The sequence below is a fragment of the Malus domestica genome, chromosome 07, assembly GCF_042453785.1.
Source record: "Malus domestica chromosome 07, GDT2T_hap1".
NCBI classification, from domain to species: domain Eukaryota; kingdom Viridiplantae; phylum Streptophyta; class Magnoliopsida; order Rosales; family Rosaceae; genus Malus; species Malus domestica.
In genome coordinates, this window is record NC_091667.1 from 25,173,215 (window position 1) to 25,196,806 (window position 23,592).

General features: G+C 38.5%; 2 protein-coding genes across 2 annotated transcripts; both read right to left on the bottom strand.

Annotated features, from left to right (window-relative positions):
* Positions 1-10,715: 10,715 nt before the first annotated feature.
* Positions 10,716-11,519, bottom strand: LOC103440823 (F-box/LRR-repeat protein At3g48880-like). Its single transcript, XM_008379532.1, has one exon. It carries the CDS (start codon positions 11,517-11,519, stop codon positions 10,716-10,718), a length of 804 nt encoding a protein of 267 aa, XP_008377754.1.
* Positions 11,520-16,180: 4,661 nt separating this feature from the next.
* On the bottom strand, positions 16,181-20,679 carry LOC103440656 (BTB/POZ domain-containing protein At5g03250-like). The gene is made up of 4 exons (XM_029105822.2): positions 20,423-20,679; positions 18,637-18,706; positions 17,183-18,394; positions 16,181-16,915 (listed from the first exon to the last, which is right to left on the bottom strand). The coding sequence occupies exons 1-4, from the start codon at positions 20,479-20,481 to the stop codon at positions 16,358-16,360; spliced, it is 1,899 nt and encodes a 632-aa protein (XP_028961655.2). The 5' UTR covers positions 20,482-20,679; the 3' UTR covers positions 16,181-16,357.
* Positions 20,680-23,592: the final 2,913 nt, after the last annotated feature.

Below are 23,592 nucleotides of genomic sequence, written 5' to 3' on the forward strand. Positions count from 1 at the left end.
TTTTTTTTTTAATTTTGATTATAAGCGATATTATTAGTCAAAAAGTAAACGAGAATACACTCATTGTGAGGTTAAACTCACCCTCCTTCTCGGTAATGTAAATAATATCATTTGTTTAAAAAAAATAAAAATAAGCGAGATTAAATATTACAAGTGATATTGTTTTGAATTCAGCTTCATGAGGAGTGCATGCAACATTCACGTGCAGGGACGGATGCAGCCTTAGTTGGATTGGGATACATGCTTAATCGAGATTTCGGAGAAAAATGTAATACCTAAGTATAGCCATCGTTTTCTTCTTCCTTCACACAACTTTCTTCATCCTTGAAACTTCGGCATCGTATTTCTCACCCTCAACACCTAACCTCAAGGTGTTTCACCTTGTTCTTTTCTACCAACTAGTTGAGGAATTGCCTTTGTCGTGTGTTTATACCATACTTAGAGCCTCCGTATTTAGATCTCGTACAAATACTTGGAGGACTTAAATGTAATTATGTAATAAAAGAAGGGGCAAATATGTAATAAGTGAGGAGCCCTTATTCTATAAAAGGACTCCATCACCCTCACAATTAGGGGAGGTCATTCCTTAAGCCTTCTCACCCCTCTCACATCCCCTCTCATATTCAGAGGTTCTCTCCCTCACCTCTCCGATAAATACATAATAAGTGTGGACGTAGCCTAAACCTTGGGGTGAACCACGATACATCTTGTGTTATTTACATTACTTGCAGATTCACGGTCGGATTTACGTTGTTCCAAGACCTTCGGTTTTGTGCATCAACATTTGGCGCTGTCTGTGGGAATCGACACTAAAAGTTATGTCGGTTCTCTCTCTATTTTTCACCTCCGCCATGAATCTGCAAAACCCAAGATCCTAAAACCTCACTTTTGGATTTTTTTTTTCCAGAAAACTCTCAATCTCTCTCTCTGGGTTTTATTTATTGGTGTTGTATTTGGTGCATTTCTAAAAGAAAAAGGTCGCTCACAAGCAGCAGCTATCTGATTCCCATCAAATCTGCCTTCTTCCAAAGCCAGTCTTTTGAACCCACGACCAAACACACACCACCCTTGAAGCAAATCTCAACGAGGAGAGAGTTTCCGTCTCCCTCTCTATCTTTCTGTCTCTCTATCTCTATCTCTAGACTCTTTTTTTCTCTCTCTCTACAGAGTCTCTGACTGAGAAATTCCTAGAATCTGATTCAATTTTTCGACAACATGAGTTTGACCCAGTTCGCCATGTGCTGACCAAAACAAAAAAGAAATAAAAAAAAAATTCCTTGAAGTTGACTAGAGCAGCTTCGCGATGGACGACTGCCATAATCAAAGCCCTGGTAAACACCGGCTTGGGAATAGTCATCGGAGCGTCGAACGGCGACATCCCGGGTCTTGCTTCCGACCCGACCCGATACCTCCATCTCTGACGGCACCAGGGAGATCCGACAAAACCCGACTCGATGGCCCGTAAGAAGAGAGAGAGAAAGAGCGAGCATGGGCGAGGACATGGAGGAGGCCGTGAAGGAATCGTCCGCGGTGCAGAAGAAGCTGCATAGGCTGAGCCGGAACATGTCAGGGGCCATCGCGTCGCTCAAGAACTTACTGAATCTAGACTTGGCGAGTGACTCGGCTACGGCGTCGTTTGGCAAGATCAAGAACTCGAGGAAGTTGGTGTAGGGGAGTGTGGCAAGATCGAGACATTTGTGCATCACTCTGGGCATACTGGACGCGTAGGGAAATAAGGTATTGTCGTTCTGATGTTTACTAACAACCAGAGGAGAACAATTAAAACGCTTGAGCGTGATGTGGGGTGCAAGTTTGAGTTTGCTAGTCCACCAACTATTGAGAAGGTTTTGGAGTCATTTGCATAGCAGATAGTTACTACTCTTAGCGGAGTGCATCCTGAATCTGTACAATTTTTCACACCAACAGCACGTAGATCGATTGATGAACAGGGAACAAGTGCTCTTACTGTTGCACTAGCACAACTCAGTGGATTTTCAAGCTTACCTGCTTGATGCTAAATTAGGATTCTGTTCTGTGCATCAACTTTTGGGTCAGAGATAATTGCAGAAAGTAAAAAGAGAAAAAGCAGAAAGCATGGCTACCCACTAATGCACATCAGCCCAAACTCCAAGTTGATTAAGGGAATCAACTTGGCACGATGACAGCGCAGAAGATGCCTACCAACTTTCATCATGCATGTTCCCACTCTTCACAGACGACACCATGATGTTAAAGAAAAAGCAAAAGAGAAAGCAAAAGTGAGGAATAAACACCCCACCAGAATGATATGATTTACTTTTCTGGTTTTTGTATAATGTAATTTATTTTTCTTATTTTTCGGAGACATATGTATAAACCCCATCAGAGGGTAAAAAAAAAAAAAAAAAAAAAAAAAAAAAAAAAGAAAACGGCAAAGCCTAAAATAAATGGGCTGGAATGTTGTGTAGAGGGCGAAGGCCCATAAGCCCAAAATAGCTCCAACCAAGCGATCAAAAGTACACCCAGTACTCCAAAATTATTCGGCAACCTGCCGCTATTACCACCAACCAGGTGATCAAAAGTACACCCAGTACTCTAAAATTATTCGGCAACCCGCCGCTATTACCACCAACCAGGTGATGAAATGTGTACTCTAATATCATTTGGCAACTAGCCATTCATGCCACAAACCAGGTGATGAAATGTACAACCCGCACTCTCCTTCATGCCACTAACCAGGTGATCAAAAGTACGCCCAGTACTCCAAATTATACATGAGCATTACTCATGTCATTCATACATAAACATTCATGAGCATCACTCATGACAATCATACATAAACATTCATGACCATCATTCATGTCAACATTCATGAGCATCACTCATGTTAACATTCATGAGCATCTCATGACAACATCCATGAGCATCACTCATGTCAATCAACATAAACATTCATGAGCATCACTCATGTCAATCAGCTTCAAAAGCTTTATTTACAGAGCTACAACTTCAAAAGCTTCATTTACAAAAGCTCTAACTTCAAAAGCTTCCTTTACAGAGCTCCAGCTTCAAAGCTTCACTTACAAAGCTTCACTTTCAAAGCTTTAGTGCAGGGTATACAAATACCGCCTCCGAATAACCGCCACTTCGGCCCATACATGGATTCAATTTGAAGTCTTCGGCCAACAGACTCTATTGACCGAAGACTTGGGGGACTACATTATACACCATATATTGGGCCTCAACTGGGCCTCATGAAAAATACCTGGGGGACTCTAGCCCATCACTTATGTATTGAGGAGTGAACCCTTATTTTATAAAAGTGACTCCCTCACTTTCATTAGAAAGCATCCATTATTCATGTATTGAGGAGCGAACCCTTATTTTATAAAATGGACTCCCTCACCTTCATTAGAGAGCAACGCCGTTAGCTGAGCAACTGCCTCGCCGTGAGCATCACTCCTAACCCATCACTTATGTATTGAGGAGGGAGCCCTTATTCTGTAAAAGAAACTCCCTCACCACTATTAGAGAGCATCGTCGCCTACTGAGCAACCACCTCGCTGCGAGCATCAACTCTAGCCCATCATTTATGTATTGAGGAGCGAGCCTTTATTCTATAAAAGGGACACCCTCACCTTCAACGCCACAAGCCGAGCCAACCAAGGCACCATAAGCCACAAACCGAGCAGCTTCGCAACATGTGCTACTTCTAATCGAGCATCATTTTAGATTAGGCACCGCCGCCTACCGAGCATCAGTTCAAGACGACATCTAGTTACTTCGGCCCATACATGGATTGAATTTCAAGTCTCTAGCCAAATGACTCTCTTGACTGAAGACTTGGGGGACTAATGTTTATACCATACTTAGGGTCTCCGTATTTAGATCTCGTACAAATACTCGAGGGGCTTAAATGTAATTATGTAATAAAGGAAGAGGCAAATATGTAATAAGTGAGGAGCCCTTATTCTATAAAAGGACTCCATCACACTCACAATTAGGGGAGGCCATTCCTTAAGCCTTCTCACCCCTCTCATATTCAGAGGTTCTCTCCCTCACCTCTCAGATAAATACATAATCAGTGTGGACGTAGCCCAAACCTTGGGGTAAACCACGATACATCTTGTGTTATTTACATTACTTGCAGATTCACAGTCGGATTTACGTTGTTCCAAGACCTCCGGTTTTGTGCATCAACATTGTGAATTAAAGCGCCTCTGACTCTCCTTTTTTTTTTAATGACTTTATTCGTTTTCTATCTGCTGCGCCCTGCATAAAAAATATGCTCCACCTCATTTTAACATTAAGGACCTAAGCTTTAGTGCCCACCAATTTAAACATTTTGAATCTGTCCTTGAGCAACGTAAATCCAAGTTGTTATTCAGATTATGTGTTTTGCACCTCAACCTCATTTCTCCTTCGGCTCACTTCTCGTTCCCGGTATCCCAAATACCCCTAACCTTGACCCGCACCTCAATTTTTCTCCCCGTTAATGGACGAGTAGCGTGATACGACTGACCATATTTGAGACTTTCTCGATCAGGAGGTAATAGAGATTTTTTTTTTTTGTTGAGTGGACTCAAATGAGCAGTTAGCGCTGTATAATAACTTTATATTTATTATGTAAGATGCGTGTTAAGTCATTTCATTGGTGTACTTCACCAACCTTGACACTAATTTTGAATCGCCTTTTTTTGTGTATATTATAGTGTATTAAAATATCACTAGTAGTAATAGATTGCAAATTGGATTGGAGTTGAATTGCAAGGAGGTAGGCCATCTTCAATCGAAGGCTGACCAAATGACTCGTTTTAGCCATTTGGCCCTCCAAGAAATTAATATTTTAATGAACAGTGCATGACCATATTTCTTACCATCTCCAACCGAGGGCCAAAGGGCTATAGGGTTCATTTTAGCCATGTCACAAAAAATAGTCTCCAACCGAGGGCCAAAGGGCTATAGTATGGAATGTAAAGAATTGAAATAAAATGAGATAAGATAGTTATGAAATGATGAAAAATATGTGAGAAATGGTGTAAGAAAAAAAATTAGAAATTAAAAAAAAATAAAAAGGAAGGCTGCTGGGCATAAAAACAAAAAGTGGGCTGGGACCAAAAAACATACCTAAGTTCATGAGCGCACAAATCTTGTCCCAGGTATACTATAGAGCAGCCATACTTTAGTATTAGGCAAGGTATTAAATATCGATGGAAATATCGGGATATTATCGATATCGATAAAAATAATATGGAAACCACGGAAATTGTAAGAAAAACTTGGAAATTTTTATTGAAACTTTGCAGGATGTTTATTTAGTCAATTATCTATTAGTTTATCACAAAAAATTGGAATGAAATGCATTGCATGATGGATTTAACTGATTTAAGTTGATTATATAGCGAGCTGGCAAACATTGTGAGTGTAGAAAATATGTAGTAATTAATGAAAGAAGTTTAAACACACCATAATCATTTATATATAATGAATTAGTACAATATTTTACACTTTATACATTGCATGGTAAGATACATGAGTGACTTAGTACCACATAGAGTTCCTATGAGGTTCAAAATTTTCACTATCTTCATCATCTCTATGTGTAGAGTAAGTGTATTGTGAAGAGTAGTCATCAAATGATAAATCCCCAAAATAGTTTTGCATGTAATTGTTAACATGCCACCCATATGGATGATGGAATCGAAATCGAAACGAACAGACAGACGAAGAGATAGAGAGAGCAAATCAAAAGGAAAAGAGATGGAACAAAATGGAAGACATTTCCAGTAGCTTCAAAAAGCAGGGTGAATATATTGAAGACCAAACCGCACGATCACTGACACGTGGGCTGGATGTTTTGAAAGCAGGTTTGGATTTTTTTTTCTTCTCTCGAATAACACACACACACACACACATCCCATTTCCACAGACACACACGCACAGACCACTTCTTTCTCCCTCATTCCTCTCCTCATTCATCTCTGGTTCTCCCCCCCATCTCTTCTTTGCAAGTCTTATTCCCAGAGCAGACAGACAGACACACACCCCACTTCCTCGTGTTTCCCTCTTCCCCAATCCCTCGAACCTTCTCCCTCATTCATGTCCTTGTTTCTTCTCCCCCGGAGCACAGACCACCACACCAAAGTTTTAAAAAACGCTAGGTTCTAGTCGGACGGCGAGCTGAGGCCTAGCGCCTAGGCGGATTTGGATAATTTTTTTTATATTATTTATTTTATCTACATAATTTGATGGTCTAAGGGGAAAAAAACATTATCCAAAAAATTCATATAACATTTATATATATATATAGTTTTATCTTATTCTATATATAATTCTAAACCATATATATATATATATATATATATATATATATATTGAAAAGACAAAAAGCACACGGTTTCATAATTCAAAACCGTGTGCCCTTCCACTTGTTTCACATTCCCAAGGGCAGAGTCCCCATATCATCATACGGTTTCATGATTCAGACCTTTTGACCCTTTGAAAAGTAAAACACCTTCCCAATTTCCCATTAAATCTGTTCGGTTCTCATCTTCCTTCTCTTTTAGAAGAATTAGAACTACAAAGTGAAACAAAAATTGCAGCTTGCACAGTCGCAACGGCACACTAAAATGTCAAATACCCTCTCTCTTTCTCTTTCTTTCTCTCTCTCTCTCTCTCTCTCTCTCTCTCTCTCTCTCTCTCTCTGCGCGTACTCTCTCTTCCTCCATTTGCTCACAGATGGCAAAGCTGCAGAAGCTCGCCGAGATCGGAAGTTGTAGATTCAGAGTTGCTGCGCGTTTGGGATTTGCAATCGCCTAGATGGGTACGGTCCACCAGGGACTTGGGCTCGCACACCCATGGCTCGCCGGACCTGGGTTGGGTGTTCTCTGGGTGCCCCGGAGCTTCATGAAGACGAAAGGAGAGAGGGTTGACGCCAATGATGATTTTGGTACCGTCGTCGATGGGTGTGGGTGTGTAAATGGGTGCGTGAGTGTAGATCGGCGTGAGAAGGAGAGTCTGTGCGAGAGAGGGGGGAGAAAGAGGGAGTGAACTGAGAGAAAGGGAGATGTTGGCGTGGGTGGGGAAGGGGTGGGGGGTTGCAGGGAAGGGGAAGGGGGGAGATGGGAATGGGTTCTAGGGATGCAGAGAAGAGAGAGAGGCGAGAGAGATTTAATATCTCACGATATTATTGATAATATCGATAATATCGCGATATTAATATCGCGATATTATATTATCGATAATATCGCGATATTTTGACGAAAACTCATTGGATAAGCATTAAAATATCGGTAACTCAAAAAACCGATATTATCGGCGAAATATCGCCGATAATATCGGCATTTCAGTCCTTGGTATTAGGTGAACCCGGCCATTGACTACTTTGTAGGAATTTTGGGCGATCAGCATTTTAGTACACAGAAACAAACATCATCCTCAGATAAAAATTACTGAATACGTCTGGAAACTCGTAGAGAAGCTTTGTTGGGCCATCCCTGGTTTTTAGGTTTATTGGTATCTATTTTCCTTTAATTATGCCTTGGATACGTACGTTTTGGATAAGGGGAAAACCTTAAATGTTATTCGGTTTCGGATATGAATATAGGGTCCTGATCCGTATTCGTCCATGAATCAGCATCGACTAATATATATCATTTGTTGTGTTGTGCCGAATAGTATATATTAAGTGTTGTGTTGTGCTGTGCTGTGCTGTGTAAGATATATTATGTAGATAAATGTGATCCTAGAAACAGACAGACTAACTGGCAGATCAATCCATCATTGCAAAGTAATCAGTTTGTGTAGGGATGACAATTCAGCCCATTAAACCCAATAACCGTGGGTAACCGTCCGAATTAGGTATTTTTGGATATGGGGAAAAACCGCGAGTTTTATAAGGTTATGGTTTCAAATATGGTTATAGGGGTCTCTGATCCATATCTGTCTTGAAAAATATATTATGTGTCATGGTGTGCAATATATATTATGTGTTGTGCTATGTCGTGTCCATATTAAAATTATTTTGATAATTTGTTTCGCTTTTCTCCAATAGTGGTTGTTGTATTTTTCTTTTGTCATCCATTTCTTTTTTTCATGGGACCAATTTGCCTTAATTTGTTTATCATGAACACCTCAACAAAGTATTGTTATGATGATTTGGATGTGGATATTTAATGAGGGAATCAATATCTATTAAATCATAATGTCTTAGTTGAACGAATAATTTTTTTTTTTTTTTGCATTAACAAAGATAAATATAACTGATAACCAAGTGGGAATCTGTTACCCGGCAGGTATGATTATGAATAATTCTCGATAGTTAATTTGCGATTATAAATATGGCTCATTTTCGTGATTATGGGGATGAATATGATATTTTTGTCCCAAAATCAAATTGTTGTCATACCTAGTTCGGGCTAGCGTATCCCAAAAATAAATGGCCAAATTAATGACACACAGAAAAACAAAAATAAAAAAAATGCCGAGTTTTTTTTTTCTCTGTGATAAATGTATAAAAATCAAATGCCATGACTGGTGAAAATGTCAATTTATCATAAATAGAATAGGCAAATGAAGTTGTGGAGAGGGAAAGCAAAGCAAATGAATCTTCAACCAAAATAAATGTAAATCAAATACATGATCATATATGATTTAAACCTAAAACCTTCATGAGCTCCTCCTTCTCTTTCAACAACCCTTGCCGGTCCTCCTTGTCATTCTTGATCCACACAATCTCTCTTGCCTTCCAAGCTTCATACTCCTCTGCCTCGTTTACTCATCGTCAGTATCAATACCAACAACAATATTTGCTTATGCTCCAAACCTTTAACCTTCCAAATCTCCTCAACCACAATTTGTGTCATGCTTCAATTCCGAGATACGTCTAGGATTGACACGTGACATCACCAAAAACCTATTCATCTTTCATGCCTCACCTCCGATACATCTAGGAATGACATGTGACATCACCAAAAACCTTTGAGGTCCGACCGGGATACCCGTCCAACCTATACACAAAAACCCATCCCACCGCCGCCTCGTGCTTTTGATTTTCTGATAATACATATATAATTTGCTCCTTGTTTGATGATCTAGTTTAGCCTCATGTCTACAGTCGATGGTTAGCTACTCGGGTAGCGAAATATAATTTTCAGGTTATGGTGCTGCGCCGAAAAGGCTGGGGCACTTGAAAAGTTCAGGAAAAAATAGTAAAATATTCAATTTGAGGTGCAAATGACTAAATGCGGAGCCCAAATCGCTATGAAGGATACAAAAGAGAAAGGTGCAGTTTTGTTTTTTTGTTTTTTTGTTTTTGGTCGAAAATAAAGCTTTATTCATGAGAGAATGAAACATCAAACATGTTAAATTGTTAATTGCTTATTGATTGAGCAAAAAACTTGAACTAATTCCCGCCAATCACATAAACAAAACAAAACCACATGTTAATCAGTCATTTATTTATTGCTTTCGCTTGAGCGATGAATCGGCTTGTAATCGTACTTGTTAATGTCCACGTTCTGCTGCAAAACCTACAAAATCGAATTGGTAAGTGCCAAAATCAATCAAAAAGCTCCCAAAAACACTTTTCAACTGCTTTTGGCTTATTTGAAAGCTTGTACCTTGAGCTCTTCCTCGAGAGATGTCTTCTTTGGTTTGTAGGCGTCGACGGGTCTCATTCTGGAAAGTGCTTTTCGGCTCTCGTTGATGTCCTTGCTTCCTTGAATCATGTGACCGAGCCCCACCGTGCCGCACACGGTGAGTGAGATCATCGGAAGGCCGTACCAGATAAATGGGTGTCTCCCCCAAAAGGGGTGTGTTGAGGGGGAGCAAAAGGTGTGATTGCATTAGGTCCCAAATTTGAAGGGCCCCTAACATTTTTTTTGACATCTGAAATTTATATGTAACAATGATATATATTAAAAAATTGCTTTTATTAGTACTTTAAAATCTCGTTATCCACTCTTTATAAGTGTAATTTTTTTTTCTAATATAAAAATTTGGACTGCATAATGAAATACTTGAAGTGTCAATAACAATACCCTAAAGATGATTTTTTTTTTCAAAGTTATTATATAATAATGCTAGATATTCAAGTGAAACTTTAAAGTTAGAGTTTTTAAAAGGTTTTTTCTTGTTTAGTTGTTTAAGATTGAACTGATTTGATTATTAGTGAAGGTTATGTTTGTAGGCCTTTTACTTATTATTTAAAGGTATTTGTAAATTTACAATGAGTGAGTCATAAAGTTTATTTTGATTTAGGTTATTATTTTCGAGCATTTATGTTTTTAAATCATCTTAAGAATGGTTTTTTTTTTATAAATTTTGCACATGACTCTAAAAGTCTGAGAGACGATCCTGGTCTTCGCCCCTTTCCTTTGTACGTCGATGATTTGATCGCAGTCATGGCAGCTTTTGTTTTGCTGATGCTTGTAATCGCCACGCTCATCGGACCCAAAACCACTGCTAAAATGCCATTTGGCTTTGTTCAACAGTAAACCTTAAAAAAAAAAAAAAAAAAAAACTACCATGATTCAGATAATACACAGTCCGAACTTGGATATGGTAGATTACGAACACACAGCTTTAACCAACCGGTCAAACTCACGTCTACGGTCCATTTGCATATTAAAATAACAAAATGAATAATAATAAAACTAAAAAAGTCCAGTCTTTTATTTATTCCGATTTGGTCGGTAGAACTGGTACACTCTTCTCTTTTACAGCAATCTCACTAACTAATCCACGGCAATGACATGAACCAATGACCCATCCGACATACGCAACAGGTGCTCCTGGGCACAAATCCTCGCCCCCCGACACAGAAACGTAGGAATCTCCGAAGCCAGCCGCAAAATCTCCTCGTCCTGCTGGTCGAACCCAACACACTCCCTCACGTCCAACAGCACCAGGTTCTTCATCCCCTTGAGCAGCATCACCATCAACTCCCTCGGGATCTGCGACCTCCTCAGAGACAGAAAGCTCAGGTTGGGCACAAATGTCACGATCGCCTCCGCCTCGCTTCGCCCTATCGCTGCGTTTGTCAGCTGCAGCCCCGCGAAGTTCTTGCAGCTCTTGCCGACGTGCTGGAGGGTTTTGTGGATCGCGAACATGTAGTGGCTGAGGAGGCCAGGGATTTTCAGGAACCGGAGGCTGCCAGCGCTGCGGTCGATGACCATTTTCATGAAATTCGTGATCGAGAAGTATCGCCACAAAATGTCATTTTCGCGCGCGAATGTCCGGATGAAGACGTCGAAACGCTGATTTTCGGTTCGATTCGCCCGGGTCCAGGGGCGGTCCAAAACGGCGTCGTTGACGCTGAAAGGATCGGTGACGTCGTCATTGGCGTCGGGGAAAATGATGCGCTCCCAGCAGGCGGGGTTTTTGGTGGCGCTGTACCAGGATTTGCACACGAACGGGATGAAAAGGAGGAGCGACTCCAGTCCGACTCGGATGAACACTTGAGCCAAACAGTTCTGTTCCATGTCCTCCCAGCTGCGGTTGAGGTTCCGCCGGTGATTCAGCTTCCTCGGTCTGTCCATGGTAGAAATTGGGGGTTGTTGGATTTGGGGATTTGGGAAAATGGATTCCCGTGTCTGTCGCTGTCTAGGTTTGTTTTACTCGAGCGAGTCAAGATATGATAAGACGGCTGCTGGGTGCTAAAAACATATAAATACTCGGTCTTGTCGGAAACTTATCCATTAGGTTAGGGTAATTAGGGTTTTAGGTTTTTTTAATTATCTCACCGTGTCTGAATTTTTCCAGTCGAGTTACTAATTTTCATAGTCGGAAAAGTTCAAAGTTAATGTGTCATAATATTAATCAATTGATAAATTAGTTATAATATTAGCGGGTTTGATAGAACCACTCGGCTCATCTATGTGTTGTATCAGAAACTCAGGGTGGGTATTGACGGCATTCTTAATTAGGTTTTGATGGGATTTTTAATTTACTAGATTCTTTTAAATGCTTGTATCAAGCCTATGTAATTAGGTTTTGACGGCATTTTTAAGATACACATGCAATAATATAAGTACGTCTACATGATGACGTGGTGACTTGAATATGTAGCCGCATTTAAATCTCCCTCTCAATTTACATCTGTTTGGACAAGTTATGTAGTTTTTATTTAATGTGCATGTTCATATGGCTAGAGTAGGTATGTAGCTGTATTTGAATCTCCCTTATTTTATGTTTAGATGAGGAAATTTAAGATTAATTAATAAGGAATTTCAAAATGATGGAAATAGAAATGAGGGAATTCTATTTTTTAGAATTTGTGAATTTTCTTATTTGATTAACCTAAAAAAACAAGAAATTTGAAAATGACACCTATTTACATGGAGCTTAAACTTGGGAACTGGAGGTCCCAAATTCCAATTTTTTTTTTTCATGTGAAAATTCTAAATTTCTATGTTTATGAATCCAAACAATGGAATTAAAGCATGCCAATTTATAAATTATGACTTTTTCAAAATTTCATGTTTATTTTCTTTGTCCAAACTATTGCGTGAGTCAATGTGTAGGAGAAAGGGAATGTAAATATTAGAATCATGTTTTAGGAAGGCTATTTGTGTCCTTTATTGTTTCTTAATGTAACAAGGATTGTATGTACTTATATTTAGAATTATGGAATACATGAGAATTAAGTCGTAAAATTCTATTTGGCATCTGAGCCTAGTTGTCGTAACCCTAAACCAGATAAAAAAAATATTCATACCATGCCGCTGCTGCCGTGAAACTGCAAAGGCTTTGCTTGCTACCATTGTCGTGAGTATTGTTGGGATACTGCAGTGTTTCCTTTTTGCTGCTCTGTTTTGTAGAAAATCAACATTGCCATGATGTTGCTCTATTATCCGTGAATCAAGATGGCTAGTGTTGAAGAAAACTCATGGCTGAAGTTGGAGGGTGGTTCACGTACGACCACCAACAATTTAGTTGTGAGCCCTGTGATGATACATAATGATGCTTCAAACGTACCAATGCCGAACAAGTATAAGTCTTGTGTGCTTCTAAGTTTTCTATATTTGCTAGTTTAGTTTATTGTCGTTGGTTACATTAAAGAACAAGGTCTAGTGTGAGGTTTTTCAACATACCCTAACTCCTCGTGTGTTTGGGTGTGTAGTGTATGTTCATATTCACAAGATTCATCGTAGCAAATTGGATTCATGTGCCATTCGGTGTGTCTTTGTTGGGTTTGCCTCCCAACAGAAAGGGTATAAGTGTTATCATCCTAAAACTTGCCATATGTATATGACCATGGATGTTACTTTTCCTAAATCCGAGTATTTTTATTCTTCAATCCCATCACCTTTAGATTTCCAGGGGGAAAAAACTAGTGGTGATCAAGGTGATCTAGGGTGGTTAGAAATATCAAACAATGTGATAAATGGGTCTCGGCAAGAAACTGCTGAGAATGTGATAAATGGGTTTTGGCAATAAACTGCCAAGAATGTGATAGGGCATCAGCTGCTGCCTGACGAGACAGGTGCAGCAAATCGGTAAGGGTCTGCAGAGAATATCGAAATAGCCCAGCACCTAGCTGCTGCCTAACCAAGTACCAACCCGAGTTGAGGAGGCTTTGAAGGATCCTAATGGGTTGTTGCAATGGATGAAGAAATGATGGCACTACATAAGAATGATACATGGGAGCTAATGGAACTACCGAAAGGAAAAAAACCAATTGGGTGTACATGGGTCTTTACAATTAAATACACGACCGACGGATCAATAGATATGTATAAAGCAAGGTTAGTAGCAAAAGATTAAACTCAAACGTATGGTGTTGATTACCAGGAAACTTTTTCTCCAATAGCCAAGATGAATACAGTGCGTGTTCTTATCTCATTAGCTGCAAATTTGAATTGGCCACTAAAACAGTTTGATGTAAAAAATGATTTTCTTCATGTGAATTTGGAAGAAGAAGTATATATGGATTTTCCTTCGGGGTATAATGCCGAAGGGAAAACCGGAGTATGTAGGTTGCAAAAGTCGCTTTGTGGCTTAAGCAATCACCTTGTGCATGGTTTGGTAGATTTACTCAAGTTATGAGGAGGATTGGATATTACCAGAGTCACTCCGACCATACGTTGTTTCTAAGATGGAGAAGTGGTAAAGTGACAACCTTAATTATTTATGTGGATGACATGATAATAATAGGTGATGATTCAGAAGAGATGAAAAAACTAGAACAGAGTTTTGCCGTCGAGTTTAAGATGAAAAATTTGGGAGATTTAAAATATTTCCTTGGAGTAGAAGTAACTCGTTCGTCTAGAGGTATTTTCTTATCTCAACGTAAATATGTTCTGGATTTATTGAAGGAAATAGGCATGCTTGGATGTAAACCTGTGGACACTCATATTGTAAAAAAACATTATTTAGGGATTTATCCATATCAGAAACTGGTTGACAAAGGCAAATATCAGAGACGAGTAGGGAGACTGATTTATTTTTCCCACACTCGTTCAGATATTGCTTATGCAGTGAGTGTGGTGAGTCAGTTTATGCACTCATCGAGTGTGGATCATATGGCGGCGGTTATGAGAATTTTGGCATATTTCAAGTATGCTCCAGGAAAGGGAATTTTGTATGAGCATCATGGACATATGAGGATTGAGGGATTTACTGATGCTGATTAGGCAAGTGATGTGACTAATAGGAGTTCTATGTCTAGGTACTTTACGTTCATTGGAGGTAATCTAGTTACTTGGTGGAGCAAGAAACAGAATGTGGTGTCACGATCTTATGTAGAAGTTGAATACAGGGGCATGGCGCATGGTGTGTGTGAGATTCTTTGGCTACGAAAGTTGCTTTGGGGTCTCGATTTTAAACAAGAAGAGGCAATGAAATTGTATTGTGACAATAAGTCGGCAAGAGAGATAACAGAGAATCTAGTGCAACATGATAGGACTAAGCATGTTGAGGTTGATCTACATTTCATTAAAGAGAAGCTTGAGAAAAAGATTGTGTCAATACCGTTTGTGAACTCGGAAGAACAACTTACAAATGTTTTTACTCATGCTGTGTAGTAGGAGATTTGATGACTCACTTATCAAGTTAGGCATGTGTGATATCTATGCACCAACTTGAGGGGGAGTATTGCATGAGTCAATGTGTAGGAGAAAGGGAATGTAAATATTAGAGTCATGTTTTAGGAAGGTTATTTGTGTCCTTTATTTTTTCCTTTATTGTTTCCTTATGTAACAAGGATTGTATGTACTTATATTCAAAATTATAGAATACATGACTCTAATAGTATTAGTTAGGGGTGAAATTTATTGCCAAATTACTATGCCAACCGTACCACATCGATTTTGTGCCAATTGGTAATGGCACGGTATTGTATTGAACCGAAATTTTTTTGTACAATATTGATAATATTGATAATATTTAGGAAAAACCCTTCATTCCCCCCCCCTCTCTCTCTCTCTCTCTCTCTCTCTCTCTCTCTCTCTCTCTCTCTCTCTCTCTCTCTCTCTCTCTCTCTCTCTCTCTCTCTCTCTCTCTCTCTCTAAGGATTGGTGTTGGTCTTCTTGCCTTTGCTTGTTGCCTGTGGTTTCTTACTGCAGGATTCTATTTGGGTTTTGTAATTTAGGTCACCATATATGGATAAAGCCATAAAAATAGAAAAAACAAATGTTTGGGCCTTGAATTTGATAGGGAAAAAAAATCAAAATTTGGCCGAAAACAAAGTAGCAATTACCATTACCATACCATGTCAACCGAATTATATGGCTTACCAAAAATTTGATATGGTAATGATAATAGATTTTGTCATACCAAAAGTTTGGTATAGTAATTGGTACTGGGATTTGAGTACAATAACCATACTGAAACCACCCCTAGTATTGGTTTATATTTCACCTAGACAACTTTTGTAGGTTTCATTTAAAGGTACAACCACATTAGTTAGAATTGAAATGCTACCGAGTTTGAATTTTCCTCTCTTCAACATATACTAGTTAGAGTAAAATAATGTATGAACAAGAAATTTGATTACGAAATTAAAATATCAGGCATAATTGGAAGAAAATAAAATCCCAACATGAACAAAGTGGGAATTTTCAATTTTATTTATCAAGGCGAATAAACAAATAAGTAATTGTTCAATTAATAAAACAATGATTTTGGTGACTGAAATTAAGAAAAGTAAAAAAAATTAGCGTATTGAAGGAACATACATTGGCAGATGAACATAATATAATTGAGAAAGAGAAAATTATATGTAATACAAAAAGTATAATTACAAAGGCATATCCTAGAGCAAACACTACACTAATCATTAAATAAATCGAACAAAAAGGGGTAGGGAAAAAATGAATAAAAAATTATCCCAAAGAAATAAAAACAAAGTTGAATAAAGTGCGAGTTTTTTTAAATATCAATCTCTTAATTTATTATTTTCATAATTTTCATAATTTTGTTTTCCATTCACTGGTGGACCTATGGATGTTGGTTGTTCTTTGGAATTATTGCAGGGTTTGCGTGCTTTTTCTGCATCAGATTTTAACTTGAGCCTCAAACCAAACCTCTTCAAGAATGTGTTCCAACTCCCCTTTGTCTTCACCAGCTTCTCAATCTCTTGCTTCATGCTCAAGCACTCTTTCTCGAGCTCCGAAACTCGTTCCCTCATGTCATCAACTGTTACAAAATGATCGCGCACACGCCGCACAGTGCTAGCTTGAGCAGGTGCCTCATTTCGAGCAAGCGCAAGATTTCTACTTTGGTTTTGTGAGATCTCGAGGTTCTCAGATACAAAGAACCAACCGGAAATTGATGTGCGCAGGCGAAGCTGTTCGAAGAATAGAACTTGGACGATGACGCGAAGCGGTAGCCTCTCATTCTGCGCTGCGTGCGTGCTGGCTTCCAATGAGAGCTTCTGGCAGTTCATGAGCCGGCAGATTTGTTCCCTCTCGGAGTCTGTCAGCCAAGGATGGGCCTGAACTTGAGAAAAATGTAAGCAATGGAATGCTAAGTCAGAAAAAGTTATCAAACAGATTAAGTATGTTGAAGAAGTAATGAAATATGAACATTTCAATGGATGCAATATCCAAAAGTGAAAACATGTTTTCAAGTCCCTGTAGTATCGCAATGTTTCCACTTTCGTTCCTGTATTTTTCAAAAGCAAAACTACAAGAACCAAACATGCGCAGCGCTTAAGTTATCAAATAATCTTGAGTATGAACAGAATTTAGAGGATCTTTACCTTGAGGTATAAATCAATGGCGCGATAAATTCCATCATCTAATGGTCTGGCATATTCCGGGATAACAGCAGCTAGCGACTGAAATTTCTGCTGTTTCAAGTTAACATCAGGTGCAACTTCAGCCAGATATCCATCAATCAGGTTAGCCACCGAGGTTATTGCAGTCAGCGAATGAGAAGCGCCCTCATCAACAATACAGCTAGAAGTATAATCAATCGAATCGCGGTCCATGAGAATGAAGTGGTCAAGAATCCGCTGAATGCAGTCAATATCATATAGGGTCTCCACTGAGTACCCCATGTTTGGTATCAGAAGATCTTTAAGAGCTGCTTGATCCAATTGAGCCCCAACTCGTTTCTCTAAGCTCTCACAACATGATGCACTAGCTTGCAAAATCATAGATGTTCGGAGAAGCCTAAGCAGGAAGTTCGTTGGCACAACGCCCTTCTGATCAGGAAGTAATCCCACAATCTCCTCAAGGAGAGTCATTTTCTCTCCATCAGATGCAGCAGGAACAGTTGATAACGGGGCAGCACGATTTCCATTATGGAAACTCGATTGCCTACCCAACAAGGAAAGGTGCCTCTTTGCATAGTGCATTATGGAGCCAGCCTTCCTCTCTTGGTTCATGCCTCCTAATTCAACTGCTCGAATCAGCCTCTTGAAAAATGGAAACTTAAGAAATGAGACATCTTCATACCACCAATCTTCACTGACTGGATGTGGCTTTGCTGTCGTGCATATTCCATTCCAAAACACCGCACCCTCTGAGCTCTGCAAGGCCTTCTTTCCCGACACAGGCCAACTAAATAAACCTGGATCGGCACTCGCTTTCATTGCCAATGAATTGATGCATCTCGAAACAAGATGAAGCTCTTCTGCATGAGGCAAGACCTCTTCGCAGGTTTCAAGTGCTTTAATGGAGTCACTCCAATTGCTGAAGATTTCGTTTAGAAAATCCTCCGCTTGTGTGATGAGGTTTCCCTCTCCATATTCTTCACTCATGCGAAGATGCTCAGCAGCGCACCTTACACTAACTACATTCAACGCGTTCAGTTCTATTCTTACACCGTAACAAAATTTGGCTACCAGCAAAAAAACTTTGGCTCCACCTGGAATGTCATTCAGTTGCACCATGCATTTCTGATCATCCTCGCTAGAAAGTTCTCCAATAATGTTTTCTAGTAATCCACTTCTGGATAGCAACGGAAACTGGTGGATATATCGAACAAAGGTAGAAAAATTACAGCTCATGAGCATAGGCATGAAAGAAAACACAGAGCTGCATATGTAGACATTGGAATAAAATCTACAATAATTTGAGAGGCAAGGTAAAGGATAGGCGTTTAATTTGCAAAACGAACTCCTAGTACTAATATATTGTGTAGAATTCAGAGTTCATAATGAGAAACGAACGAACAACATAATTTTAAGCTTGAACAAGCAAATTTCACCTTGTGGAGATGGAAGGACGTTTCTCCAACTTCAACAATGACATCACTAGCAAGTCCAGTTGAGCAAAGCCTGCCAAAGAGAATACTTATTCTCAAGTACAGAAGACAAAGGACACAGAGGTCGAACTTATTAACAAAAGCATAACTGTTACGTATTTTTAATAGTATGAGAGCAACAAGGAATGCACAAACATTGACATCAATGCAGAAATAATATTTGTCTAGTCGAAGTTTGGTTTTCACTCGTCTATGTCACTTGTGTTACGTTGCCTGAAATCTTTTTCTCTGTATGCTAGTTAGGCTTTCTTTTTTGTAAATCAAGGAGATTGTACATTGATCTCACCACTCAACTCAACTGCTATCGGAAACTTATCTTTTATCCTCAAACAAAAGCCATTGAGGGATCTTCTGACAGAAAATGACGACTAGGATGTGCAGATGTGCATGTAACAATCGCTTCATGAAGCGAGAAGCGAAAGTGGGCAACAGGTTTCAAGCAGGCCAGTGACCTCAAAAGGATCAAGGATGAAGGAGTTTTAACAGCAGAGAGCACAAAATTATGTGACAAAAGAATACAAAAATTCAACTTCAACCCCAAACCACATAAAACCCGCCAGGCAAGAAAGCATTAGCAAAAAACTAGCAAGGTTAAGTCATACACTTTATGATAGGATGGTGCTATCCACACACCCCTTTTTACACACCCTTCTCAATTTCCGGCCGTTAAATTGATTAATTGACGAGGATCAAATGTCAGAAATTAACAGGGGGTGTTTGAAAAGTAAAAAGAGATGTGTAGATAGCACCATCCTTTTGATATTACTTAAGTCAACAATTTATAGAGAAGTTTGAAACAGATGAATGTAAAGTACATAAAGCATTTGCTCTTAAAAAAACAAGACAGTTTCTTGTCACAATGAATCAAGTCTCGATGTGGAAATTTCTACGGTTCTACAGTTCATAAGACTGAGTCCATGCTTTGCCTTCCTCCCAAACACCAACAATTAATAAAGCAAAAAATTTATACTTCTAAATCTCTCTATGAACTAAATTAATGCATCTTCTTCTAATCCTTGTCTACTCGTGAGACATTCCACATTGTATCTTAGAAGTTGTGCAATGTGCTTAAACAATATCAGTTCACCCTGCAACCACTGGTAAATTTTCTAGCATTTTCACACGGAAACAATTGATTGCAGAACCCGGCTTACATATGACGGATTCCTTTGAGTGGCTTGACAGAAAAATAACAGTGTACAACAGAGTGAAATTTTTTTACAATGCCGGGAAAAGATAAGGGAAGGAAGGTGCATTACTATAGGAAAGCTTTCTTATGATTAATCATTGGTAAATACATCAGAATACACAATTTACGCGTACAATGTGCTGAGTCGCGCGCGAGCACACACTGATGCTCAGTCCACAGTCCGGGATCAATGAAACTGTAAAGCGTATATCCCTCAGCAAATCAAGAGTATTGGTAACCGAAATTAACCATCAATAAATCATCCTCAGTATTAGCAGAAGTCAGTAATTCAACTCACAATGCTTGATTAATTCATAAAACAGTGACAAAAGAAACAACAAAACCCAATTGAGCAATTTTCTACAAGGAACTAACAGGAATGAGAAAATCCCAGAAACCAGAAATTAAAAATGCAAATGTGGTATATATCAATATATGATAAACCCAGCATTCTGAAATCACCATGTTAATACAAATGTGGTAGCAATAAATCGAAACAAAAGCACCAAAACCCAAAAAAAAAAAAAAAAAAAAAGGTACCAAGTTTGGCCATCAAGGTAAAACACTTCAGATTTGGATCCCAGCTTCAAGCACGCCATGTCCGACTCAGTAATCTCACTTTTCTCTCTCTAATATCACTCAAAACAATCCGACGTACCAAACGAGGCCGCTAAGCGTAGAATATCATACAAAAATGTGATGGCAATGATGAAAGGCAGGTTGGAGATGGTCCCGAGTCCAAAGGGGAGGATCTAATCTAAGAGAGATATAATTCAGTTCAGTTGCTGCTGTTACGGGAAAATGGCATTGTTTGGTGCACCACTCTCTGGAACACTTAATTTTTTTTAATTTTTATTAATATTTTTTCGTAACTTCCATTCCAACGTTGGATGAGTACGTACACTGCAATGGAATATCCGACTTTACCTTTTCTTTTTTAAAAAAAAAAAGGATAACCGCTAGCAAGTCACATTTATTATCTTTTGAGGCGTTGGAAAGACTTAAATAGGCATTTCAATCTTTCCTGACTGCAAGTCTGACTTTCACACCAATAGTGGATTTCGGACTCAAGAACTCCAGTTTTTAATTTATATCCGACTGTACTGAACTCATTAAAAAATTTCTAAACTGCTTCAAATTCTCTGGTGTACAAACACTGTACTGTGTCCATCAAATCAGAAATAAAATTATCTTCCCTTTTGTAATATTTTATAAATGGTTACGTTGTTATCCATTTTTTGAATTTGCAATGGTCGACTGTTCTCACCTCTCAACAGTTTATTTTTTGACTTTATGGTTGGTTATTTAATTTCCTAATTCTACCCCCTACTTAGTACTTAGTAAGTTAGCATATAACAAGGATTTATGTTTTGATTTAGGTTAAAATATTATTAGTTCCTAATTGAGAGAAATGTCGATAAATATAGGCCCGTAAAATTAAATATAAAAGATTGGAAGTTTGCTGAAAAACATTACGCTTCACACTTCTATAAGTTTCAAATCAACAAGAATGTATCAATGTAACAATATAAACTTCATAAAAATTTACTCAGAATGTAAGGTGAAAAAAAAAGTTATATTAGCCAAATATTTTGGGCTCAATTTTTTATCTTATTGATAGTAAAAACTTCTATGTCACTAATTGTATACAATTATGTATCACATGATATGTAATAATAGAAATGGACACGTTTTTTTTACTACTCACCAATTATAAATGGACAAATAGTGACAAAAATAAACAAATAATTACATACGAAATATCACTCGTTGTATACAAATTATGTATTATGAAATATAATGATAAAAGAATTGAGAACCATAATTATTACATACCAAAATATCACTTGTTGTGTATAAATTATTTATTATTTGACATATAATGATAAAAGGATTAAAAACCTGTTGTAGGCATAATTTACTGAACAATTATGGAGACCATAGAAAGAGGGTGCGGCAATAGTAGAGAGAAGAGAGAGATGTGTAATTGTGAGGTGTGTTTTATTCCACCTCATTGTGCCTTTATTTATAGTAGTATGGAAAATTAATTCCTTACCTTTTTAGGATTACAACTCTTAATAGGTAATCAACTCATAATAGGAATATAAAGAAATATTCCTAGATCTACTAGGATTTACACAATCACATTCCTAATCTAATAGGACTACAACACTCCCCCTTGAATGTGTAAATACTCAAGTAAATAGCGCATCAGGTATTCAACGATGAAGTAAGTACAGTTGATGAAGTTGTCGGCACAATGAGCAAATGCAAGTCTCAAATTAACTAAATAATGTATAAAAAGGTAAAACTCACAAAACCTCGCTATGGTAAAACCCAATGTGGGATAAAAACTCATATACTAAGGAGAAAAGTGAGAAGTTGCATTAAGTCAAAACTATACGTCTTTTGGATGCAAGTATAAGAGATCACAAAAGTATGATCAGCTCAGGATAGGTGCCTCGTCAAAACCTAGTTGGGTAGCAAAAACCCAGTGTGAAAAATGCTCTTAATCGTAGAGAAAAAGAGTACATTAAGATCAAGTGAGTATACTTCTGGATACTCTCCCTAAGTTTGACATAACTTCTAAATGAGAACTACAAGCATTACATATGAATAGTTAGGCATACCAATTCCTCGTACAAGCTTCTGGAAGGTTGACTTCAACAGTGATGTCTTGTAAAGGTCGGCAAGGTTGTTTGGGATCTATTTGCATGACTTCAATCTTCTGATGATTTGCTGATGTAGACGCATTATGTCGTGGCGTTGACTTCGTTGATGTATCATGACTTGGTTGGGCTGATACATGCGGCATAGTCTTCATGGATCGTTGTTGTGACTCAACGATTGATGAAAATAGCAAGTACTTTGAATATGCTCAACAAGAATTCCTAAATATGTCTCATGCGTAGTGAAGTGAGGTGAGTCTTGAAACGATTTGAAGATTTTGCAACTTAGGTCATATCGTGGACCTCCAAGATATTGCGATATCCCTAACGGTAAAGACATAACCATTCGGGGATTTTCCCTTGTGCGGGTTTGATAAGTAACCAGCGACAGCATAACAAACAAGGCAAGCATCATTCCGAGGATCAGGGGGGGTTAGATCTGCTCGAGATGTGTTAGGATTTGCCCAAATTCATAATACCTTCAGGGTACGTCTTTAATACTAATTATGTGGTTACGTGTAGGCACGGTGTTGCATTTTTACCAATAGATCAACAGCGAATGAGATGTCTTGTCTAATACAATGAGCTAAGTACAACGAAGCGCAAAGTTGAACTTAGATATGGAATTTCGAATTCCATAACCTCTTCAAGGGTCTCATTTGCATATAACGTATGGACGATCATAGATATGCTCCAAGATAACACATTTAAGGTGTAATTCGATTGGTAGACCAAGGTACCGTCAGAACCACGCTTGAACTTTAAGTCAAGGCATAAATGAGTTTTCCCAAAATCATTCATCTTAAATTCCATCTTCAAGTGCAAGACAGTTTTCTCAAGCTATTCTAGAGTCTTAGTGAGATTCTTATTAGCGACATAAACTGTAACTCTAGCAATTCGGAATAAGACTTCATAGTTTAACACACAAGGGCATTCATTCAATCCCTGACTAATCAAATAATCACTTAGACGGGTATACCACATCCACCGGATTGCTTCAATCCATAAGTGAACGTCTCAAACGAGTTCAGAGGGTATTCT

Coding starts and splice junctions, on each gene's coding strand:
- LOC103440823 (XM_008379532.1), bottom strand. CDS start 11,519: ATGGACAGACCGAGGAAGCTGAATCACCGGCGGAACCTCAACCGCAGC.
- LOC103440656 (XM_029105822.2), bottom strand. CDS start 20,481: ATGGCGTGCTTGAAGCTGGGATCCAAATCTGAAGTGTTTTACCTTGAT. Junction 18,707..20,422: donor TACCTTGATGGCCAAACTTG/GTACCTTTTTTT, acceptor TCTCTTTGGCAG/GCTTTGCTCAACTGGACTTG. Junction 18,395..18,636: donor CGTCCTTCCATCTCCACAAG/GTGAAATTTGCT, acceptor TATATCCACCAG/TTTCCGTTGCTATCCAGAAG.